Consider the following 18,176-nt stretch of genomic DNA (forward strand, 5'->3'; position numbering starts at 1 on the left):
CTGCTCGAGTGGGGACACTTGAGATACAATACAAGTACTCATTAGAGAATGAGTTCACTGATTAATCCGCTTACGAAATGCTGGATTGTTGATAAAGCCTTATTGTTAGACAACAATTTCGTAGTCTTAATGGTATATCTAGTTCATATACTTGAGACACTAAGGATGTCCTGTATGAGTACTCAACTCTTTGATACCAGACTTATAGGTCTGGAGATTCCAGATCTACATGATCGATCATCGGAAGTAGTAGCCAACCTTACGATGACTATTAAGTATCGATAGAGGATAATATGCTCTTGGTGTTATGAGAGGAATATCTTATGTGTTTTTGCTCAGACATAAAGAGCGAGACTCGAGTAGAAACCCTATGGGTCTGACAACACCATGCTTGGTATACAGTCTCTGAGATATTATATGGATGAGGGACTATTGGTATACGATATCTGACGATAGACAGGTCCAATGGATTTGATTCCCCGGTATCGTCTAGGGACTACGACGTAATGGCCTAGTACGTCTGCAGTTGATGAGTTAAGTGAATTACTATGAAGATAATAATTCACTGAGCTAAAAGGAGTTTTGATAGGTATGACTCATGGCCAACTCAATATCAGGCCTAGAGGGTCACACACATATGACAGGAGTTGCAATGAATATATGTTCAAATATGAGATATCTACCGGAGCCCCTATCTTATTAGATATCCAATAAGCCATAAATTATTGGATACTATGGATGAAATCTAATAAGAGCCAATGAGAGATTATTGGATAGAGATTTACTAATCTAAGAGGCTTAAGTAGTTGGATAGAGATTCAATACCCAATATCCAATATGACATGATCCATTAAGGTTATGTTGACATGAGACCTCTATAAATAGGAGGGAACCAATGATTCATATGCTAGAGCTTGGAGACTTAAGGAGCATTGTCGTAGCCTTGTTGTGTAGATCATTATTAGAGAGATGAACGCTTGACCTCCTTCAGCTTCTTTAAGAGATATGCAGAGATTCAAAGATATATGATTTTCATAAGTAAGACAATATTTAATATACGAAGTTTTAAGTTTCACAAATTTTGTGCATAAATCTTCGTACGATGATGAATATATCTTTAAGAATTTTTAGGAATTTTGTTTTAATGTTCTTCCATTGCGCTGCATATGTGATGTCACCTCTCAGATTTCCTTACACATAAATGTCATATTCAAAACTTTCCTAAAATTTTAGATCAATTTGAATAGTACATCTATATGCTCTATTTTTTATTTTTTCTAAAAAATAGTGCGTCACCTATTAAAATTTTTTTATAACAAATTATATATATATTGTTAAATAATGCATCTATATGATGCATTATAATTGGTTAGAAATAGAAAGAACAAGAAGGACATAAAAAAATGACACACTATTTAGAAACTAAAAAATCCATAAAAATTTAAAATAAAAAATCAGTGACATGTTAATAAGTGTCGCTTTTCTAAAAATTTTATGTCATTTTGAGTATTTCATCCATAAGATGTATTATTTTTTATTTCTTATCGAAAATAATGTATCACCTATTAGATTTTTTTTTTCTATATCAAATTTTCTACATATATTGTTAAACTATTTAGAAGCTTAAATATAAAAAAATTACACGAATGAATTATAATTTATCATAAATAGAAAAATAAAGAGAAAATAAAAAATGATACACTATTCATATGCTAAAAAAATCCATAAAATATAAAAAAAATTATCTATAATAGAAAACTAGTGGCATATGTCAATAAGTATCATATTCAAAATTTTCTTAAAAATTTCAGATCGTTTTGAATAGTATATCCATGCAATGTACTATTTTTTATTTTTACTCAAAAATAATAGACGTATTAGGAAATTTTTTTAAGCCAAAATTTCTACATATATTGTTGACCTATGTAGAAGCTTAAATATAAAAGAATATTACATGGATGCATTATAATTTATTAAAAATATAAAAAGAAGAAAATAAAAATATTATTATTTATATTCTAAAAAATCCGTAAAAATATAAAATAATTTTAAATAAAAAACTATTGATATATATCCGTAAGTATCTTATTCAAAGCTTTCTTAAAAATTTGAGATCATTGTGAAAAGTACATCAAAGTCACGTATTGTTTTAATTTTTCTACAAAAAATAATGCAACATCTTTTTTTTTTTTTGGATCATATTTTTTACATATATTATTGATATATTTAGAAACTTAAATGTGCAAAAATATTCTAGAGTTCAATAGAAAACGCTTGAACCTTCCTTATGACACCGATGGAATAAAAAATCAAATAAATCGATATCGTCGATGACAAAACTGAATTTTCATAAGCAAAACTCAACCCTAAATACTGTGACATACAAAGGTAAGAATGCTGGGAGGATATACTATTGCAATGAAATAGCTGAGTAATTGGAGATGAAAGATTATACAACATTGGTGACATCAATTAGTAAATATGAAATAGCGATAAATCAATTTTGTATCCGATTTAAGCTTATATGAACCCAAATAAATTTTTAAGGTTAACATTTTCCTTTACAGAAAAAAAACCCAAAGTTATGAGTTTATATATATATATATATATATATATATATATATATATATATATATATATATATATATATACAACAATGTTGTTACCTTAATATTCTACCACAGGCCCTGCCAACGTCATAAATAATTATAATAGTAATATAATTGTGGACGTATTTATTTGATGCTGTTATCATTTTTTTATGTGGATTTTTTTTGTATCATTCAGATCTTTGATGTAGACGAAAATGACGAATGCTAGTACAAAGATGACGTTACTCCTATGGGATGATTTAGATGAGTTCATCTTTTCCTTGTAGCTTTCATATCGGGGAATTCTTGTACATTTAATTCATGTTTTTCATGATTTTTATATGATCAGAAGAGAAATTTAAAAGAAAGAAAAATGACCGTGGGAAATATATGCATGGTGTTGGATACAGATGCTTACACGGATTCAACGGGTGTGTTCGTGGACCCGAACCCAAATCATGGTTTTCGGATCATTTGTGGTCCATATCGGATCCGCTTACCTGCGACCCGAATCCTCTCCGCTCATTCCCGACTTCTCCGACCGATATGTATCACTGCGTCGTAGCTTTTACCGCTCTATTTCGCCCTCTTCCGCCCTGGTTTTAGGTTTCCTGACGATTCTTATAAGGTGTTCGATCGATTAGGGATCCTTCACTCGGGTGAAAGCGCCGCAGAGGATGGGGAAGCCAAAGGGTGATGGTGGGAGGAGCAAGACGCGCCCTTCTAGCAGCAGGTTCAGCCCCTCTTCTTCTCCTCCATCTCCTACTACTGTTGATTTCATCGTTCGATCGTTTAGATTCCGTTCTTGAGTTTTTTTTAATGGTTTCTATATCGTTTCTTTAATCTGCTATTAGTTCTTACTTGTTAATTGGTGGTCATGTTTAGCTTGGCTGCTTCTTTGTTACCGTCGGGAGTCTCAACCGTTGGTTTCGGTGGTTACCTGGGGAATTCTCGGGTTGAATCCTCTTCACCAGCAGATGATTCCTTGCCGTTTTCGGTGTGTTTTTCTTAATCTTCCTTAGTCCTTATTAATTTGTCATTCTCTTTGGATTTTGAAACAGATACGAATCTGGAAGTTACATTGATTGTAATCTTCTTTTCTTTGAGCTGAGTAGCTAAATTTTGTTGATTAGGTTGGCCACCTTTTATAATATAAGTAGTAAATTTGTCAATTTAGGTGCTGACCAATTGGGAACAATAAAAGAGATTTTAGTTGAGTAAGATGATCTGATTAGATGAAAGGAGAACTTTTTTTCTTTAATTACAATGATCCTAACAATTTTGTGCCGCATAAGCTGTAATCTTTGACTTAAAAGCTAGGTTGTGACAAGAAGGTTCAAATTTAAATGACTAAGATGTTGGTTGAGTACACACAGATAAGAACCAAAGTAATGACTAAGACGTTGGTTGAGTACACACAGATAAGAACCAAAGTGATGACTAAGATGTTGGTGCAGTACTCACAGGTAAATCCAATTAAGCAATACCATGGATATGAAAATTGACATCTGTCATGGATTTCTTATCAAAAGCCTTGTATAAGGAGGAGGTACTATGTAGAGGCTTTTATTTTCACAGGTCTACTTAACTATGTTGTTGTTTAGTTAGTATTGTCATATTTTTAGGACACTGAAAAATCTAGGGTATTCACTTCTTCATTTAGTAAGTATTATCATTCTACTTGCACATAATTTATAAAGTAGATAGCTTAAGAGCCTAGGAGTGTGTAGAGTGTGATTAGCCTTTTACTTGTGCTATTCCCCCTTTGTAGCAGAGGTTGTTAATGGTCGATCACATGTTGTGTAGAATCTGTGATCAAATAGAACGTGGGAGGCAATGGCATTATTGCCAACTAGCTCTTGGCAATTACACATTACAAAGTAAGAGGGGGTGCTGCCTGATTGCTAATGTATGACCCCTACATGTCGTGGTAGTGTGATTTGTTGATTTATATTCACTCCATTAATACATATGTCATTTCTATTTTTTTATCATATCTTGTATACCAAAATCGGTATCTTGTGCCTCTTTATCTTTATAGATTTTTCAACCACCCATTAGCATTTTGTAAATAAAATATATTATCCTCCTATCACCGTATTTACTGATTATAACCCCTTGTGTTTATATGTTGTATACAACTAATTTGTTCCGATGATCTAAGGTAACTTCTTTATTTATACTTGATAAGTCAGATTTTTAGTATTGATCTGGTGAGAACTCTTATTTTGCACATGCTTATGCCATGTGATAAAGCTCTTTCAGGTCATCTCATAGCCCACACTGTCATTTTGTCACAGATTTAGCTGGAATTGTCTAAGTCGTGAGGCACCATTGTGACCAAGACGCGAACTTAGCTTTAGTTGCCTAAGTTGCGAAGCACCCTTGCGTCAACTTCTCGGACTTAGTTGGGATTGCCTAAGTCATGAGGTGCCTTTGTGACATACGCGTCCACAAAGGGTTAGCCTAGTTGCAACCTCGTACAGGTCCCGAAGGACCTATAAAACAGAAGGTTGATTAGATTGAAAACGAGCGACGAACAAGTCCCGACGTCTCGCAAAGAGGGAAGCTTTACAAGCAATTCAGCAAGCACATTGTGTGCAGAGGAGAAAAGAGAGGAAGGAGGAAAATAAGGACTTTAGAAGGTAGAACGAACAGTTGCAAGTCTACAAACAACTGCTCACCGGATGCTGGACGCGAAGTAAAGTTCCCGTCAAGTTAATGTGCGAACTTGTGAAGAGTTTTTTAACGCCCAACAATATACCGAAGCCCCATCTAGCCCTGTGCCACCCAGGGGGTTCCAGCGTACTGAGATGGTAGACGTTTTTGGCGCTGCAGCGGGCTGTAGAAAACAGCCCGCGACACGCGAAAACGGAGCCATTTTAGCCCGGCGCGGTGAACGGTCGCACTGTAGCGCTGCAACCTGTTCGAACATGTATTTTTACAAGCAAAACACACAAAACCAAGGCAAAACAGGCTGCCATGTCTCTGTACAAGCATGCAAAAGTGACGAACGGTTTGTTGAACGAAGTTGTTACGAGTGCGTGACGATCGTTCGTGACAGTCTGGGGCATTTGGGCTTATAAAATTCAATAAGCCTGTACCGGAATCAATATTAGATATGTGCTTATAGAATTCAATATTTTTACTGGCTGTCACCTTCTAGTAATCCTCCTTATCCGTCTTGAAACTGACTTTTGGAAAAAGGCATGATAATAAATGTGCATGGAGTCTATATTATAATTACACAATTTAAATATCTGTTTTTGGGTATTGCACATGTACAATGCTTTATTATGTCATAGTGCATAGTTACATATTATTACATATCATTAACTAGCACCCTTAACCTATACAGCACAAAAGAAAGTCTTTTTAGTAACATTGTAATAGAAGAATATAGACAAAATTGCAAAAGTTTATGATAATTAAAGAATATTTTTTTAATATCATTAATTATTATTATATGCTTAATGCAAATGGCATGAAACAATAATGACCATATATCCAATTTCCAAATACCTATCTTTTCTATAATTCAACGAACAACTTTTAATGAAATAACAAGCTTCTCCTAGAAGTATGCACGAAATAACCCCTAAATAATTATTTTATAACCTTCTTTGAAAATTTTCTGACATATATCAAATAAGTATGCCATCAACTCTGATATGGAGAGGACAAGTGATTCTATGTTTGTTATGACGTATTATTCATATGTGCTCAATCTGACTGTCATCCTCATTCCATGGTAACTTGCTATATTCATGTAATTTATTGTATGAAGTTGGATTATAGAGAGAGAGTGTTTTCCAAAAAATTTCTAATTAGATATTTGATTCTGTTATTTGAGTTATGTTGAATTTTCAAGCTTATATGGTTATCATCTGTCATTTTAATTCATTGCATCCTCATTCGACGTTCTAAAATTATATGTGCATTGCAAATGTTGATGGTTGGACATGGTATCAATTAACCATAATTTACTTCATGTAGGATGTTGACAGTGAAATGGCACAACACTTGAAGAGGCTTGGTAGAAAAGATCCAACAACAAAGGTAATGCAATGAGTTTTTTGTCCTCTGAAACATCTATCATTAGATCCTGGTATCTATTATCTTTTTGTTGGCTCACTCTTTTCTGGTCATGGAAGTCATGTGCCTTTACTCTGTGGAATAAATTATTTAGTGTGACTTCTCATCGTGTCTATTTAATTTGATTCATCTGACTAGAGCATTTTTGGCAGAGGATATGGCTTACTAAAACTATGTATAACTTTCGTCATGATTAACATTTTAATTGACTGCATGGATTTCCTTCTTTTCTTATCCCAGAGCATAATGACATTGTTTATCTTCCTGCTTATTTCCTTTGTCCCTCGATCACACGTGTGAAGTTATCTGTGTTTGTAGTATGGTTGATATTATACTGAAGAAACTTCTATAGTTGGTAAGTCATTTGAATCTGGATCCTTGGTCACTTCTTGTTACTGATATAAGTACCTATTCTATATGTATACTTCTCTCCTGTGGAAATGAGAGCGATTTTTTCCAAACGTCATATTTACTTTTTTGTTTATTAAAGCAAAGAAGAGTTCACATTAGAAACTCTAGTGGCTGGACAACTATTTTACAAGATCATGAAACATGGGACTTGAATCTCTGTCTGTCGTCCGAAACAAATTCACTTGAGACTTGGCATATACAAAGAAAGAAAGACCTTAACTTTAGTGATCACAAGCCCCACCAAAAGCCTGCGAAGTCTCTCACAAGATCATGAGTTGACAATTTCACACTGAGCGGTTAGAAGATATGACAGTTCCAAAAACCAAACAGAATTTTTTGTTGTATCTTTTTATAAAGCATGGATACAATTGCAAACTTGTGATGTGATATACCGTAGTACATTTTTAAGAAAAAAGGTTTATGACATGAATGTGTCAATAACAATGTTTTATATAAATGACAAAGCTCGACATTTGTTCCAAGTGCTAGATTATGTTGCTATATGTCACGATGATTAATTAATTGTCATTCTTTGTTTCTAGCCTGTGCATCATGAGAGAAGTTATTGTTAACAATATAGAACTTTAGTTATTATAGTAGATAAGATGAACATTATAAAATCAAAAATTTTCTTTTCATAATCCGATGCTTAATACAAATGAGTTGAAAGTTGAAACTATTTATCAAAAGTTACATATCCATCTCCTATATAATCAAAAGATTGACATATAAGAAAAAAAGACCCTTACAAGAAGTATCCACTATCCCCAATTATCTTCATATTTTAAATCTTTCTAATAATTAATTAAAAACATTTTCGGGTGAAGTATCTAACATGTATCCAAAAAAGCATCATACAAGTTATATCTGCTATGAATTTGTTATAGATATGGCAATCAATTTAAGTATACTTGTGTGGTGCATTTCTTTTTTTCCTCTAGAGGTCCCAGCTAACAGGCATTGTCTGATATTGCCCAGAAATTCATGAAACTGACCCCAAAAATTTATGGGACATTACCATTTGCTATCGTTGGCTGATTCGAGTCCTGACCCTGATTTTTGAAACCTTGCTCACATCTGGTACTTGAATCAGTTTTCCACTAGTTCAAACCTAAGACTCTCATACCCCACAAAACAACCCTCAGAAGTTAGAAGTTTTTAGGTACTATAATTGTTGAAATTGTTACACAGGTTGTTAACTGCCATTGGCTATGTGACGTTTGTATTCTTATATAAATTATGTAGGGCATTTATGTTGATTTTATGTTTCTTATTAGCTGGCTACCATAACAAAACACATATTTCTTGGTGCAGCTAAAAGCTCTTACATCATTGGCAGTTCTCTTTAAGCAAAAGTCTAGTGAGGAAATAGTGCAAATTGTTCCACAGTGGGTATAGTTCTTCCACCATACTCATATGACATTAACTTCTCACAAGCTTCAGTTGATTTTTCCAGTAGCTTTTGATGATTGTATCATGAATTTTTTGTGCTTTTAAATCTTATATATGTCATCAGTTGTTCTGATCTCGGCTTTTTGATTGCCCTTTTGCTAACTTTATTTGGTTTCTCTTGTTTTTTTTCTGTATTGGTGGCAGTTAAAATCATTTCAAAGTTGACTCGGCTTCTTATGTAGTCATGTGGCAATGGCTTCAGAGTTATCTGATTCAGCTTTGATCACTATTGGATTAACATCTGGATTTTTTTTCCTGGAGCACCATTTAGATCTATGGTTTTTGCTACATGTTTCACATTTACATCGCAGTTCCTTTTGAGTAGCTTTATTTTACCATCTTTTTTTGCACATAGACTGACTTTTACACTAAATCATCAGTAGTCAAAATTGCTTTCCATCTTGAAGTAGTCTTGCCACTAATTTACATAGTCTGATCTCTCTGGACAAATAATGATCTGCATTGTGGGGCTTAAAACAAAAATTAAAGAGTACTGATCTGGACTTAAAATTGGGTGCCAAAAAGGGAGAGAGGTGATTTAGATTTTAATGAGTGCTAAAGAGGAAGGAAATAAGCAAGAAAATGTATATTTAGGAAAAGTATGACGGAATACAGACTGCTGCCACCATCTCTTTCCTCTGTTCTCTTCTCTCTGCAACCAACTGCCATAGCTTCTGGACTCCACTCCCGTTCCTGCTTCTCTCTTCTCCTTCCTCTTTATAGTTTTTGTAATTTAGCATTGTGCTTTGCTGGGGTGAATGCCTAGGAGAGTGCCTGATAACTTGGGCAATATAGGACCTTGGTGAATTGTACCTATGGGGAGCTTTTTTAAACACTGAGCTGAACTAACTCTAGTCCACCGTTGTCATTGCTAGCTGACCTGACCTCTTGTAATGGTTCTTTAGGCCAAGACCTTCTTGAGGAGAAGATGCACAAGGAAAGAGGTTGTGTTGATGAAAGTCAGAGGTTAGAAAATAAGTGTGTTTCAAGTTTCAACAACATTGGTGGCTTGGTGGACAGTGATTTTAAAGCATTGATCATGTATGATTGGTGACATTGGCCAAGTTTGCATTATGGAAGGTATATTGGATTTCTAGTGGGTTGCTATGCTGATTGCCGAGGGCAAGATAGCCTACTTGATGAAAAATGAAGATTATGAAGTGGTTGGAGGAGGCAGAGGGAGGAGAAGACAAGTAGAGGTGATGGAGAGATGATTATAAAAGCAAGATATACCTTCTATGCCTCAGTTTGACCAAAGTTTAAGTCATCATAATCTACAATCCCTTCTGAGCAAAATCTATGTTGTAGCTACCATCATGTAATAGACCATTTGAGCAAAATCTTTGTCATAGCCACAATTAGCTGCACAGATTGATCTTTATCTCACAATTCCTTTTAAATTGTTCAAGGTCCTTTGTACATCTCTATCACCTTCACATCTTAATATCTTGTGTTCGATTGCATGTGTGTGATGTGTATAAATATTGTCTAGGAACTTTTTTGGTGTCTTTATTAGCTTAAACTCTTATCCACTATTGATGGTGCAAGTTTGGTCTTTGGTTCCACTTCAGCAGTCTATTTTAATGGGCCATTAACTTTTCTTTTGTCTTTTAGGTTTGTCCATATGCTTTTAAAGATTCTATATCTGCCTTTTAAGATTCTATGATTTTGTCTCACCTCTTGTTTACACCAAAAGAACTACCAATTTATTTTTTTATTGTCTTTTTTCAAATGCTTCTTATTACTTCTGATTGTTTGCTTATCATTCTACTATTCAAATAATGTGTGTCACTAAACATTGATCCTATGGTAATGCTAAGTATTTCTTTTAGTTCTGATTTTGTTCAACAAATCTTCACAACAAATGATTTACTAATCTTCTACGATAGACATTTGAATACAGGAAGTTGTTGCATGATTACAATAGAGAGGTTCGCCAAGCTACACATGTCACAATGACCAGTCTTGTTAATGCCATCAGGTTTGCACTAGTTTGGTGGTTTATGTAAATCTGCCAATGCTGGTTGATCTCAGTCTTTTGCATGTTTCTTATTTTAGCTTCAGTTTGCAAAGTGTACTTTATAAGTAAACTAAGAAATTTACTTATGATACCCGCTAGATTCTTTGATGTCAAGTATGGGAGAAGGCTTTAGATAGTACCAATGCAGCAACCATTTATTGGTGTGTGGTTTACGTTAGGCACGATGATTGGTGGTTGCTATTTGTTTGTCTGTAGTACCTCCAGATCCAACATCACTTGCAGGGATTTTAGTTTTCCATTTGATTTTTTTTGTTATTTATATGTGTTTGATGAGGACACCTGAGATTAGGTTGGGGAGACTATGAAGCCCCAGGACAATCTTGTATCAAGTGTGGGGTTGATGCTTTAGATAGTATATCAGTCACCATCCATCCCCAAGGCAAACTATGCTTTATGGATCAAAATGTTAGGCAATTGGGTGACAACATTTACAAAAAGTTAGTAGTGCCAAATAATAATGTTAAGGTGAATGTATGAAGTTGCCATAAAAGATAGGATAAGTATATTTACATATATCAACTATTAGGAATGATTTCAAACTTTCAATTGATGATATGATGAGGTAAAAGTAGTCGGTGGTTTAAATAGGCGCCCGGGCTCTTGGGTGAGATGAGGCGAGGTGAGGCCCAAGTGCCTCAAGGCTAGCTCAAGCGGCGTGCTTTAGTGAAGCGTTGCCTGGGCGCTCGCTTGAACCTAGGCGCTGAGCACCTCAGGGGAGCGCTCGGTTGAAGGAAAGCAATCGATCCAGACTTGAGAGTCTGGTTTAATTGAACAGTAGCTTAGTTGGTTCAATGAACCAACTAAGTAGCTTTACTAAAGCTGCGCACGCAAACACCCCACCCCCCCTCGTGCATGACCCCGACCAATAAACCCTACTTCGTGCGCACTCGCTGTCTTCGTCATCGACGCACAGGACCGACGCTTCCTTTGCCACCAACGAACGGGTCTAAAGGTCTAGCTTTCATGCACAGTTCCCTCTACCGTCGTCGCTTTCGTGTGCTTTTCCTTCCACTGTTGAGGGAGAGGATCAGAATTTCCTTTGCCATCGACGGACACATCTGAAGCTTTCTTCGCTCACGACGTCGTTGTTCGTAGCTTTTGCCGTTGTTGCCATCGTTTGAAGCTTCCTCCACCACTATCGTTGTCATCCGCAACTTCCTTTGCCGCTGTTGCTATCGTTTGTAGCTTCCTCCGTTGTCGTAGTTGTCGTTCAAAGCTTCTTCTGTCATTGTTGCTGTCGTTTGCAACTTCTTCCGTCGCTACTGTCGTCGTTCGAAAGTTCCTCCATTACCGTTGCCCTCTCCTTCCCCACTTTCCACCATCGATGACTCTTTTCTCCCCTCTAACTACTGTTAACAGTTGATTAAATACTGTTAATATTATATTGTTAACTATTGTTACCATATAATAGTCCCTATTTAGATTTTAGCATTGTTAATCTCTATTTATTATTGAGTCTTTTGACATTTTTGTTATTAGAAGATGGATAACGTGACTTTATACTTCAGATATTTTCAATTAATGTCGTATTTTTATTTATATAATCATATTTATCAATTGAATTATATATTTTTTATATTTTAATATTTCAGAACACCTTGGGCATTTTGGAACCTTGGCACCTAGCGCTTTTTAAATCATTGAAAGCAGTGATTTAAAAAGCGCTAGGCGCCAAAAGGTTCCAAGGTCCAAAAACGCCCGAGGCACTAGGCGCTCGTCCGAGCGAAGCGAGACGCTAAAATATAAAAATATATAATATAATTAATAAATATAATTATTTAAAATTTTAAATAAAAATATGCTATTAAATTAAGAAAATCTAAGATACAAAATCACAATGTCACATTAACAAAAAGTTTCAAAATTCAAAACAATAAAATTTTACATCAAAGTCATTCATCATAATCAATATTATCGTCATTTTCACACAAATCATCTTCATTGAATTCGTCTTCTTCCTCTTGTCCTTCGATTCCTTCCTCTTCATCAATATATGTTTCATTCTCTATGTCTTCAACAATAGCAGGAGCCGAGCTTGATGCTTTTGCACTCATTTTTCTCTTTGACATCTGTCTTGTATATGTTTGTAATTCTCCAGCACCTGAAGCTCTTGCCACATCTCCCCATGTCAATCTATCATCTTCAAATACAAGCTCGTCTTCAGCATCTTGCAAGTTATCACCCATTTCTCCTAGTAACCACTCATTTGAATCATCAATATCTTGCAATGAGATTGAATCAAATCTATTTTTCAAATCATGACGAGTCTTCAAAGCTTGATTATACTTTATGTAAACAAGATCGTGCAATCGTTGATGTTCTAACCGATTTCTTCTCTTCGAGTGAATCTGTCATGTCATATAATTTAAAAATATATTAATACATATATCTAAATAAATAAATAAATTAAAACAAAAATATTTAGTAATACTTAACATGCTCAAAGACACTCCAGTTTCGCTCACAACCCGAAGCACTACATGTCAAACTAAGTACTTTGATAGCAAATTTCTGTAAGTTCGGGGTGGAATTTCCAAATAGACTCCACCATTCAGCTGCAAAATTTATGTTATTATTAGCAATAACATAGTAACATAATATATATGAAATTAATTATATCAAATTATTAATACCTGGAGAGGTAGTTGTCCTGGATCGAACGACAATTGGAATTCCAAAAAGACCTTCAGTATTTTTATATAAAGATAATTCATGAATAATCTTATCTTGAACCTTAAGGCTGGGAACTAATCTTGCAACGCACTGATATAACCCACCCAAAACTTCTGCATCAAATCCAACAGATTTAATCTTATAAAAGAATTCAGGGTTCAAATAATATCCTGCTGCATGTAAGGGACGATGAAGTTGACAATTCCATCATTCGTCAATGATTGTAAAAATTTTCTCATATTTTTCTTCATTTTCATTAAAAGATCTTTTAATCGTCTCCTTTGCTCTATCCATAGCCTCATAAATATATCCCATTGCAGGCTTATTTTCATTATCCACCAACCGAAGGACTCGAACAAGAGGGCCCATTACCTTTAGTATATAAACTATATGATTCCAAAAGGATGGCATTAAGATGATATCAGTAGCCCTCTTGCCTTTTGCTTCTTTTGCCCATTTTTTTGTCACCCATTTCTCAGAGGTAAACATATTTCTCAGATTATGTTTTTGACGATGCACGTTCTGTAATGTCAAGAATGAAGTAGCAAATCGGGTAACACCATGTCTCACTAATTCTTTATTCCCCGTAAATTCTCTCATTATATTCAAAGCCCCAATGTGATTATAAAGAAATCCAACAACAAAAATTGCCCTTTCTAAGGTTTTCTTGATTTCTAAGATCTTTCCAATATTCTCCAACATTAAATCAATACAATGTGCTGCACATGGAGTCCAATACAAGTGTTGTCTTTTTGATTCAAGCAATTTACCTGAGACAAAGGATAACAAAAATGATAAGACTTAAGAGTTTAACACACTTAATTGAAGATAAAATAATTAACAAAATCAAAAGATGAATATTACCAGCTAAAACATATCAAAATTTGAAAGAAAAGAGGGAGGAGAACTTCTAGTCTTTACAACACTTTTGAGCTCTAAAAATCACAGAGTAAGATTGGCTTTTCAGTGCCTTTGGTTGCCCTTTCATGCAGGAAAGTGTGGGGTTTATATAAGCCCCGAACTGGTTTGAATTTGGAGCTCAAAAATGTCATTTCTCGGATTTCTAGGGTCCTGGCGGTACTACCTCCTGACTGGGGCGGTACAATAGCATGGCAGCTCAAAGATTGAGCCTCTGGGTGGTGCCATCGCCTGACAGGGGCGGTTGCACTGCCTAGTCTCACTCGAAGACTGAGCCAAAGCAGCGCCACCACCTGACTAGGGCGGTTGCACTGCCCAGTCTCGCTCGGAGATTGAGCCCAGGCGGTGCCACCGCCTGACCTGGGCGGTTGCACCGCCCAGCTTTCCTGGGAGACCATCTCCGGGGCGGTGCCACCGCCGACCTTGGTGGTGCCACCGCTTGGCAGGAATTCTGGTCTGAATGGGTTGATCCATTCGGCCCAATTTGGGTCTATCAAGGGCCCAATTGCCCCTAGATTAAGTTAATGGGATCACCTCCCATTCCTAACTTAATCTACAAGCTAACTACGATATTTCTTAAGACATTTACTGCAACTTGCTCCGGTACGTCAATCGTTTCTTCCGGTGAGCTTTCGGTGAACTTCCGATGAACATCCGATGAACCTTTGACGATGCTCCAGCGGACTTCCGGCTGTTGAATCTCGGATTTTGATGATGAAACTACTTGATTGTGTTTAGATGTTTAATTGCATTTTGAGTGATGCAGGTCTACTCGATCAGGATTAGACAGTTAACGCAGGAGGAATTGACGTTGCGCTGGAGGAGATCACGTTAGGATATTGGATGGCAGAAGTATGATTTGAACGATATTTTGTTCTCCAATTTCTTCCACGAAGTTGTCAAGTAAATCATATATCTTGTCTCTAGATTTTACAAAAGATGAAGCATCTTTTGACTTCACAAACATAGTCCCTAAAGCAGTGTCTGCCGTATCGAAGCGTTCCGGCCGTACCGCGCGGTATGTACCGGCCGTACCGGGCGGTACGTACCGGTACGCCAGGTACTCGGTACGCGGACCGCCCTATACCGCTACAGTGCTACAGTGCTACACTGTAGCACTGCTACAGTATCGGTACACCAGGGTGTACCGCCCGGTACACCGGTACCGTACCGTACCGAGCCCAGGTCGAAACTCCGGTACGGTACGGTATGGCAGACCTTGCCCTAAAGAACAATTAACCATAAAATTAATTATACTCCTGCGCCTCCTATCAGTCCAAACATCTGACATAATAGAGCAACCATGTGTTGCCCATGATTCTTTATGACCTTTTAGTAAGTCATTTGTATAATTCAACTCTTTTTGCAGCAATGGAACTCGCATCTCATAATAACTTGGAGGTTTTAATCCTGCATCATATCTTCCAATAGCTTCAATCATATCCTTGAAACTGTCTAAACGAGTTGTACTAAGGGGAAGACCAGCCTTATAGAAGAAGCGAGCAATGTGCTGAATTGTTCTTCCTCTTATTTCTTTATCACAAGCATCACTTATATTTGTTTGTCTAAATTTTGAACCTCCTGCTTGCCCTTGTTGTTTCTGGGATCATTGAAACATATATAGATCCATCGGTCTTTTTTTATCTTTCTTAGTAATCATAACTTCTTTTCCCTTTTTGTCGTATACTCTTTTTTCACTTGGGTTAATACTCATAGAATAATCTTCTTCTTCATCCCTGAGATGTTCAACATTGTCTTCTGGTAAATTCCCGTAAGATTCATTCTTTTGTGTCTTCTTTTCATTCATATAACTCAACAACTCTTCTTTTACCTCAGGTGGACATTTTTTACAAGCTGCTGCATTCTTGAAATTTCCTACTAGATGTTGTTTTGCACGAAAAATACCACCTCTGGTAGTCTTATCGCAGAATATGCAAGTCACTGCATTATGATCTTTCGGATCCTTCAAATAATTATACTTCCATGCAGGATTTTTTTTTGATACCATTGGAGACTCTATTGAGTTGCTCTTTACACTTGCCATTTATGTTGAAACCTAGCAATAATTTCAAATAAATAAAAATTAACAACATTAAAATCAAAATAATATTATTAATCTATTAACAATATTGAAAATTAATCATTTCAAAATTCAAATAAACTTAATATTAAGAGTATATTGTATACTAAGCCTGACGGAGAAACGAGGAAGTAGCGGCGAGCGGCGGCGGGAAAGGGAAAGGGAGCGGGAGGCGTGAGCAGAGGGAAGGCTCGCGGGAGGGCTCGTGGGAGGCGCGAGCAGCGGGAGTCGTGAGCAGAGGGAAGGCTCGTGGGAGGGCTCGCGGGAGGCGCGAGCAACGGCAGCAGGAGCAGGAGCGACGAGCAGCGAGATCGGGAGCGGCAGTGACAACGGGTTAGGGTTGGGTAAGGGTTATATCGGTTTAGTTGGTTCGATTGAACCAACTAACAACCGAACCAGGACCGAACCAGACCTAAAATCCTGGTTTGGTCACTTGGTTTACCTAGGCGCTCGCCCGAAGCGCCCAGCGCCTGGGCTCGGACGAGCGCCCAGGCGGCGCCTGTTTGAAGCGCGCCGCCTGGGACATTAGCGAGGTGCTCGGGCCTCGCCTCGCCTCGCCTGAGCGCCTCTTTCAATCACTGATTGAAAGTAGTGATGTAGTACACATATGTTCAGATGAGATTTATGTACGCACTACTTTAAGTATCTGTAAATTAGTGCTAGTGTTGTGAGGATAGATAGAGAAAAACCTAAGAGAACTCTGTTAGAATTAATAAAAACAGACTTATTGGTACTTAGCTTAACTATGAAATTTATTTGTTACTAGTTCGACTAGTAAAATTGTTCAGAGAGATATATGTAGCTGGGCCATATAGTTGAGACCTTATTTCTTGTTGTATCTGTTAAAATGTGTTGTTTGATGGTATAGTATTTATGCAGATAAAATAGATAAATTCGTCAGATTTTTCTGCCATTCATAAGCTTGGATGACAAGATTATTGCGAGTCCTATCGAAAGCATGTTCTTTGTCTCTATCTTAACTAGAGACATTTATCTATAATGGTAATTCAGTGCAGATATTCTTGTGCTTTATCAGCAGCAAAGCTTTTGGGAAAGTTCACACATGAAAGATCAGGAAGGCTTGCAATTCTATACCAATAAAATCATTTTTTGGATTGAAATTTGTAAAATTCTTTGAACTCAGTATACTTGTTTCCTTTTTATATTATGCTTTTAATGAAATAAAAAATACTGATATCTTTTCCTCTTGAAGCAAAGATTCCAAGGTTCACCGATGTTGCGTGGAGTCTTAACACTATTGCCTTGTCATGAAAGAAACCATGCATGCATATAAATTTATGCTTAAAACAATAATTATTGATACACATTGTAGCTGTCACAATTCTTTTGATTATTACATCACTCCAAAGTTGTCTCTTAGTAGGCTTAAAAATTAAAATTGTCGATAACTATATAAAGCAGACCTATCATTCGAGTAGACCAGATGTTTCCATAGGCAATAGTACAGGGACACTTAGATTTCAAAGGTGCACTTTGTGGTTAGTCACTAAAGCTGATTGTGTTACCATACTGAATGAGTTGGATCTTGGTACCAGGGATTCATGTGCTAATTTCCATGTGTTGCCATTTGCTGTGTGTGAGAAGGTAGTTGTCATATGTCATGCTGGGTTGTGCTGTTGGTGCCAACACATGTCAAGATCAACATATGGTCTATCTCATGCTAGAAAAGAATTGATTCACCCAGTTTGTGAGATGACAACTCTTACTCGGCATGTTGTTTAAAGGGACTGAAAAACAAAACAGTGAAGACAAAAACAACAGCAGCAACGACAAGTCGTGATGCCCCAACTATTTGGGGGTGGCTACATGGATCTTTTCCCTCCATTGTGCTTTGTACAAGACAATAGCTCTGTACAATAAAAAAAAAAAAGAATGGTAATGAAAAGAAGGAAGA

At 36.4% G+C, this 18,176-nt stretch overlaps 1 protein-coding gene across 5 annotated transcripts in view; it reads left to right on the top strand.

Annotated features, from left to right (window-relative positions):
• Positions 1–3,171: 3,171 nt before the first annotated feature.
• LOC135650095 (E3 ubiquitin-protein ligase listerin-like) overlaps positions 3,172–18,176 on the top strand; it is a 35,314-nt gene continuing 20,309 nt past the window's right edge. For 2 of the 5 annotated variants that reach the window (XM_065169219.1, XM_065169220.1), the window contains exons 1-5: positions 3,172–3,324; positions 3,477–3,588; positions 6,588–6,650; positions 8,412–8,489; positions 10,439–10,530. In XM_065169219.1, the coding sequence (XP_065025291.1) occupies positions 3,269–3,324; positions 3,477–3,588; positions 6,588–6,650; positions 8,412–8,489; positions 10,439–10,530 (401 nt within the window). In that variant the 5' untranslated portion in view covers positions 3,172–3,268. Of the gene's footprint in view, positions 3,325–3,476; positions 3,589–6,587; positions 6,651–8,411; positions 8,490–10,438; positions 10,531–18,176 lie in introns of those variants that run through there. The other 3 variants (XM_065169222.1, XM_065169221.1, XM_065169223.1) reach the window with 3 other exon arrangements.

The sequence above is a fragment of the Musa acuminata genome, chromosome BXJ3-9, assembly GCF_036884655.1.
Source record: "Musa acuminata AAA Group cultivar baxijiao chromosome BXJ3-9, Cavendish_Baxijiao_AAA, whole genome shotgun sequence".
NCBI classification, from domain to species: Eukaryota; Viridiplantae; Streptophyta; class Magnoliopsida; order Zingiberales; family Musaceae; genus Musa; species Musa acuminata.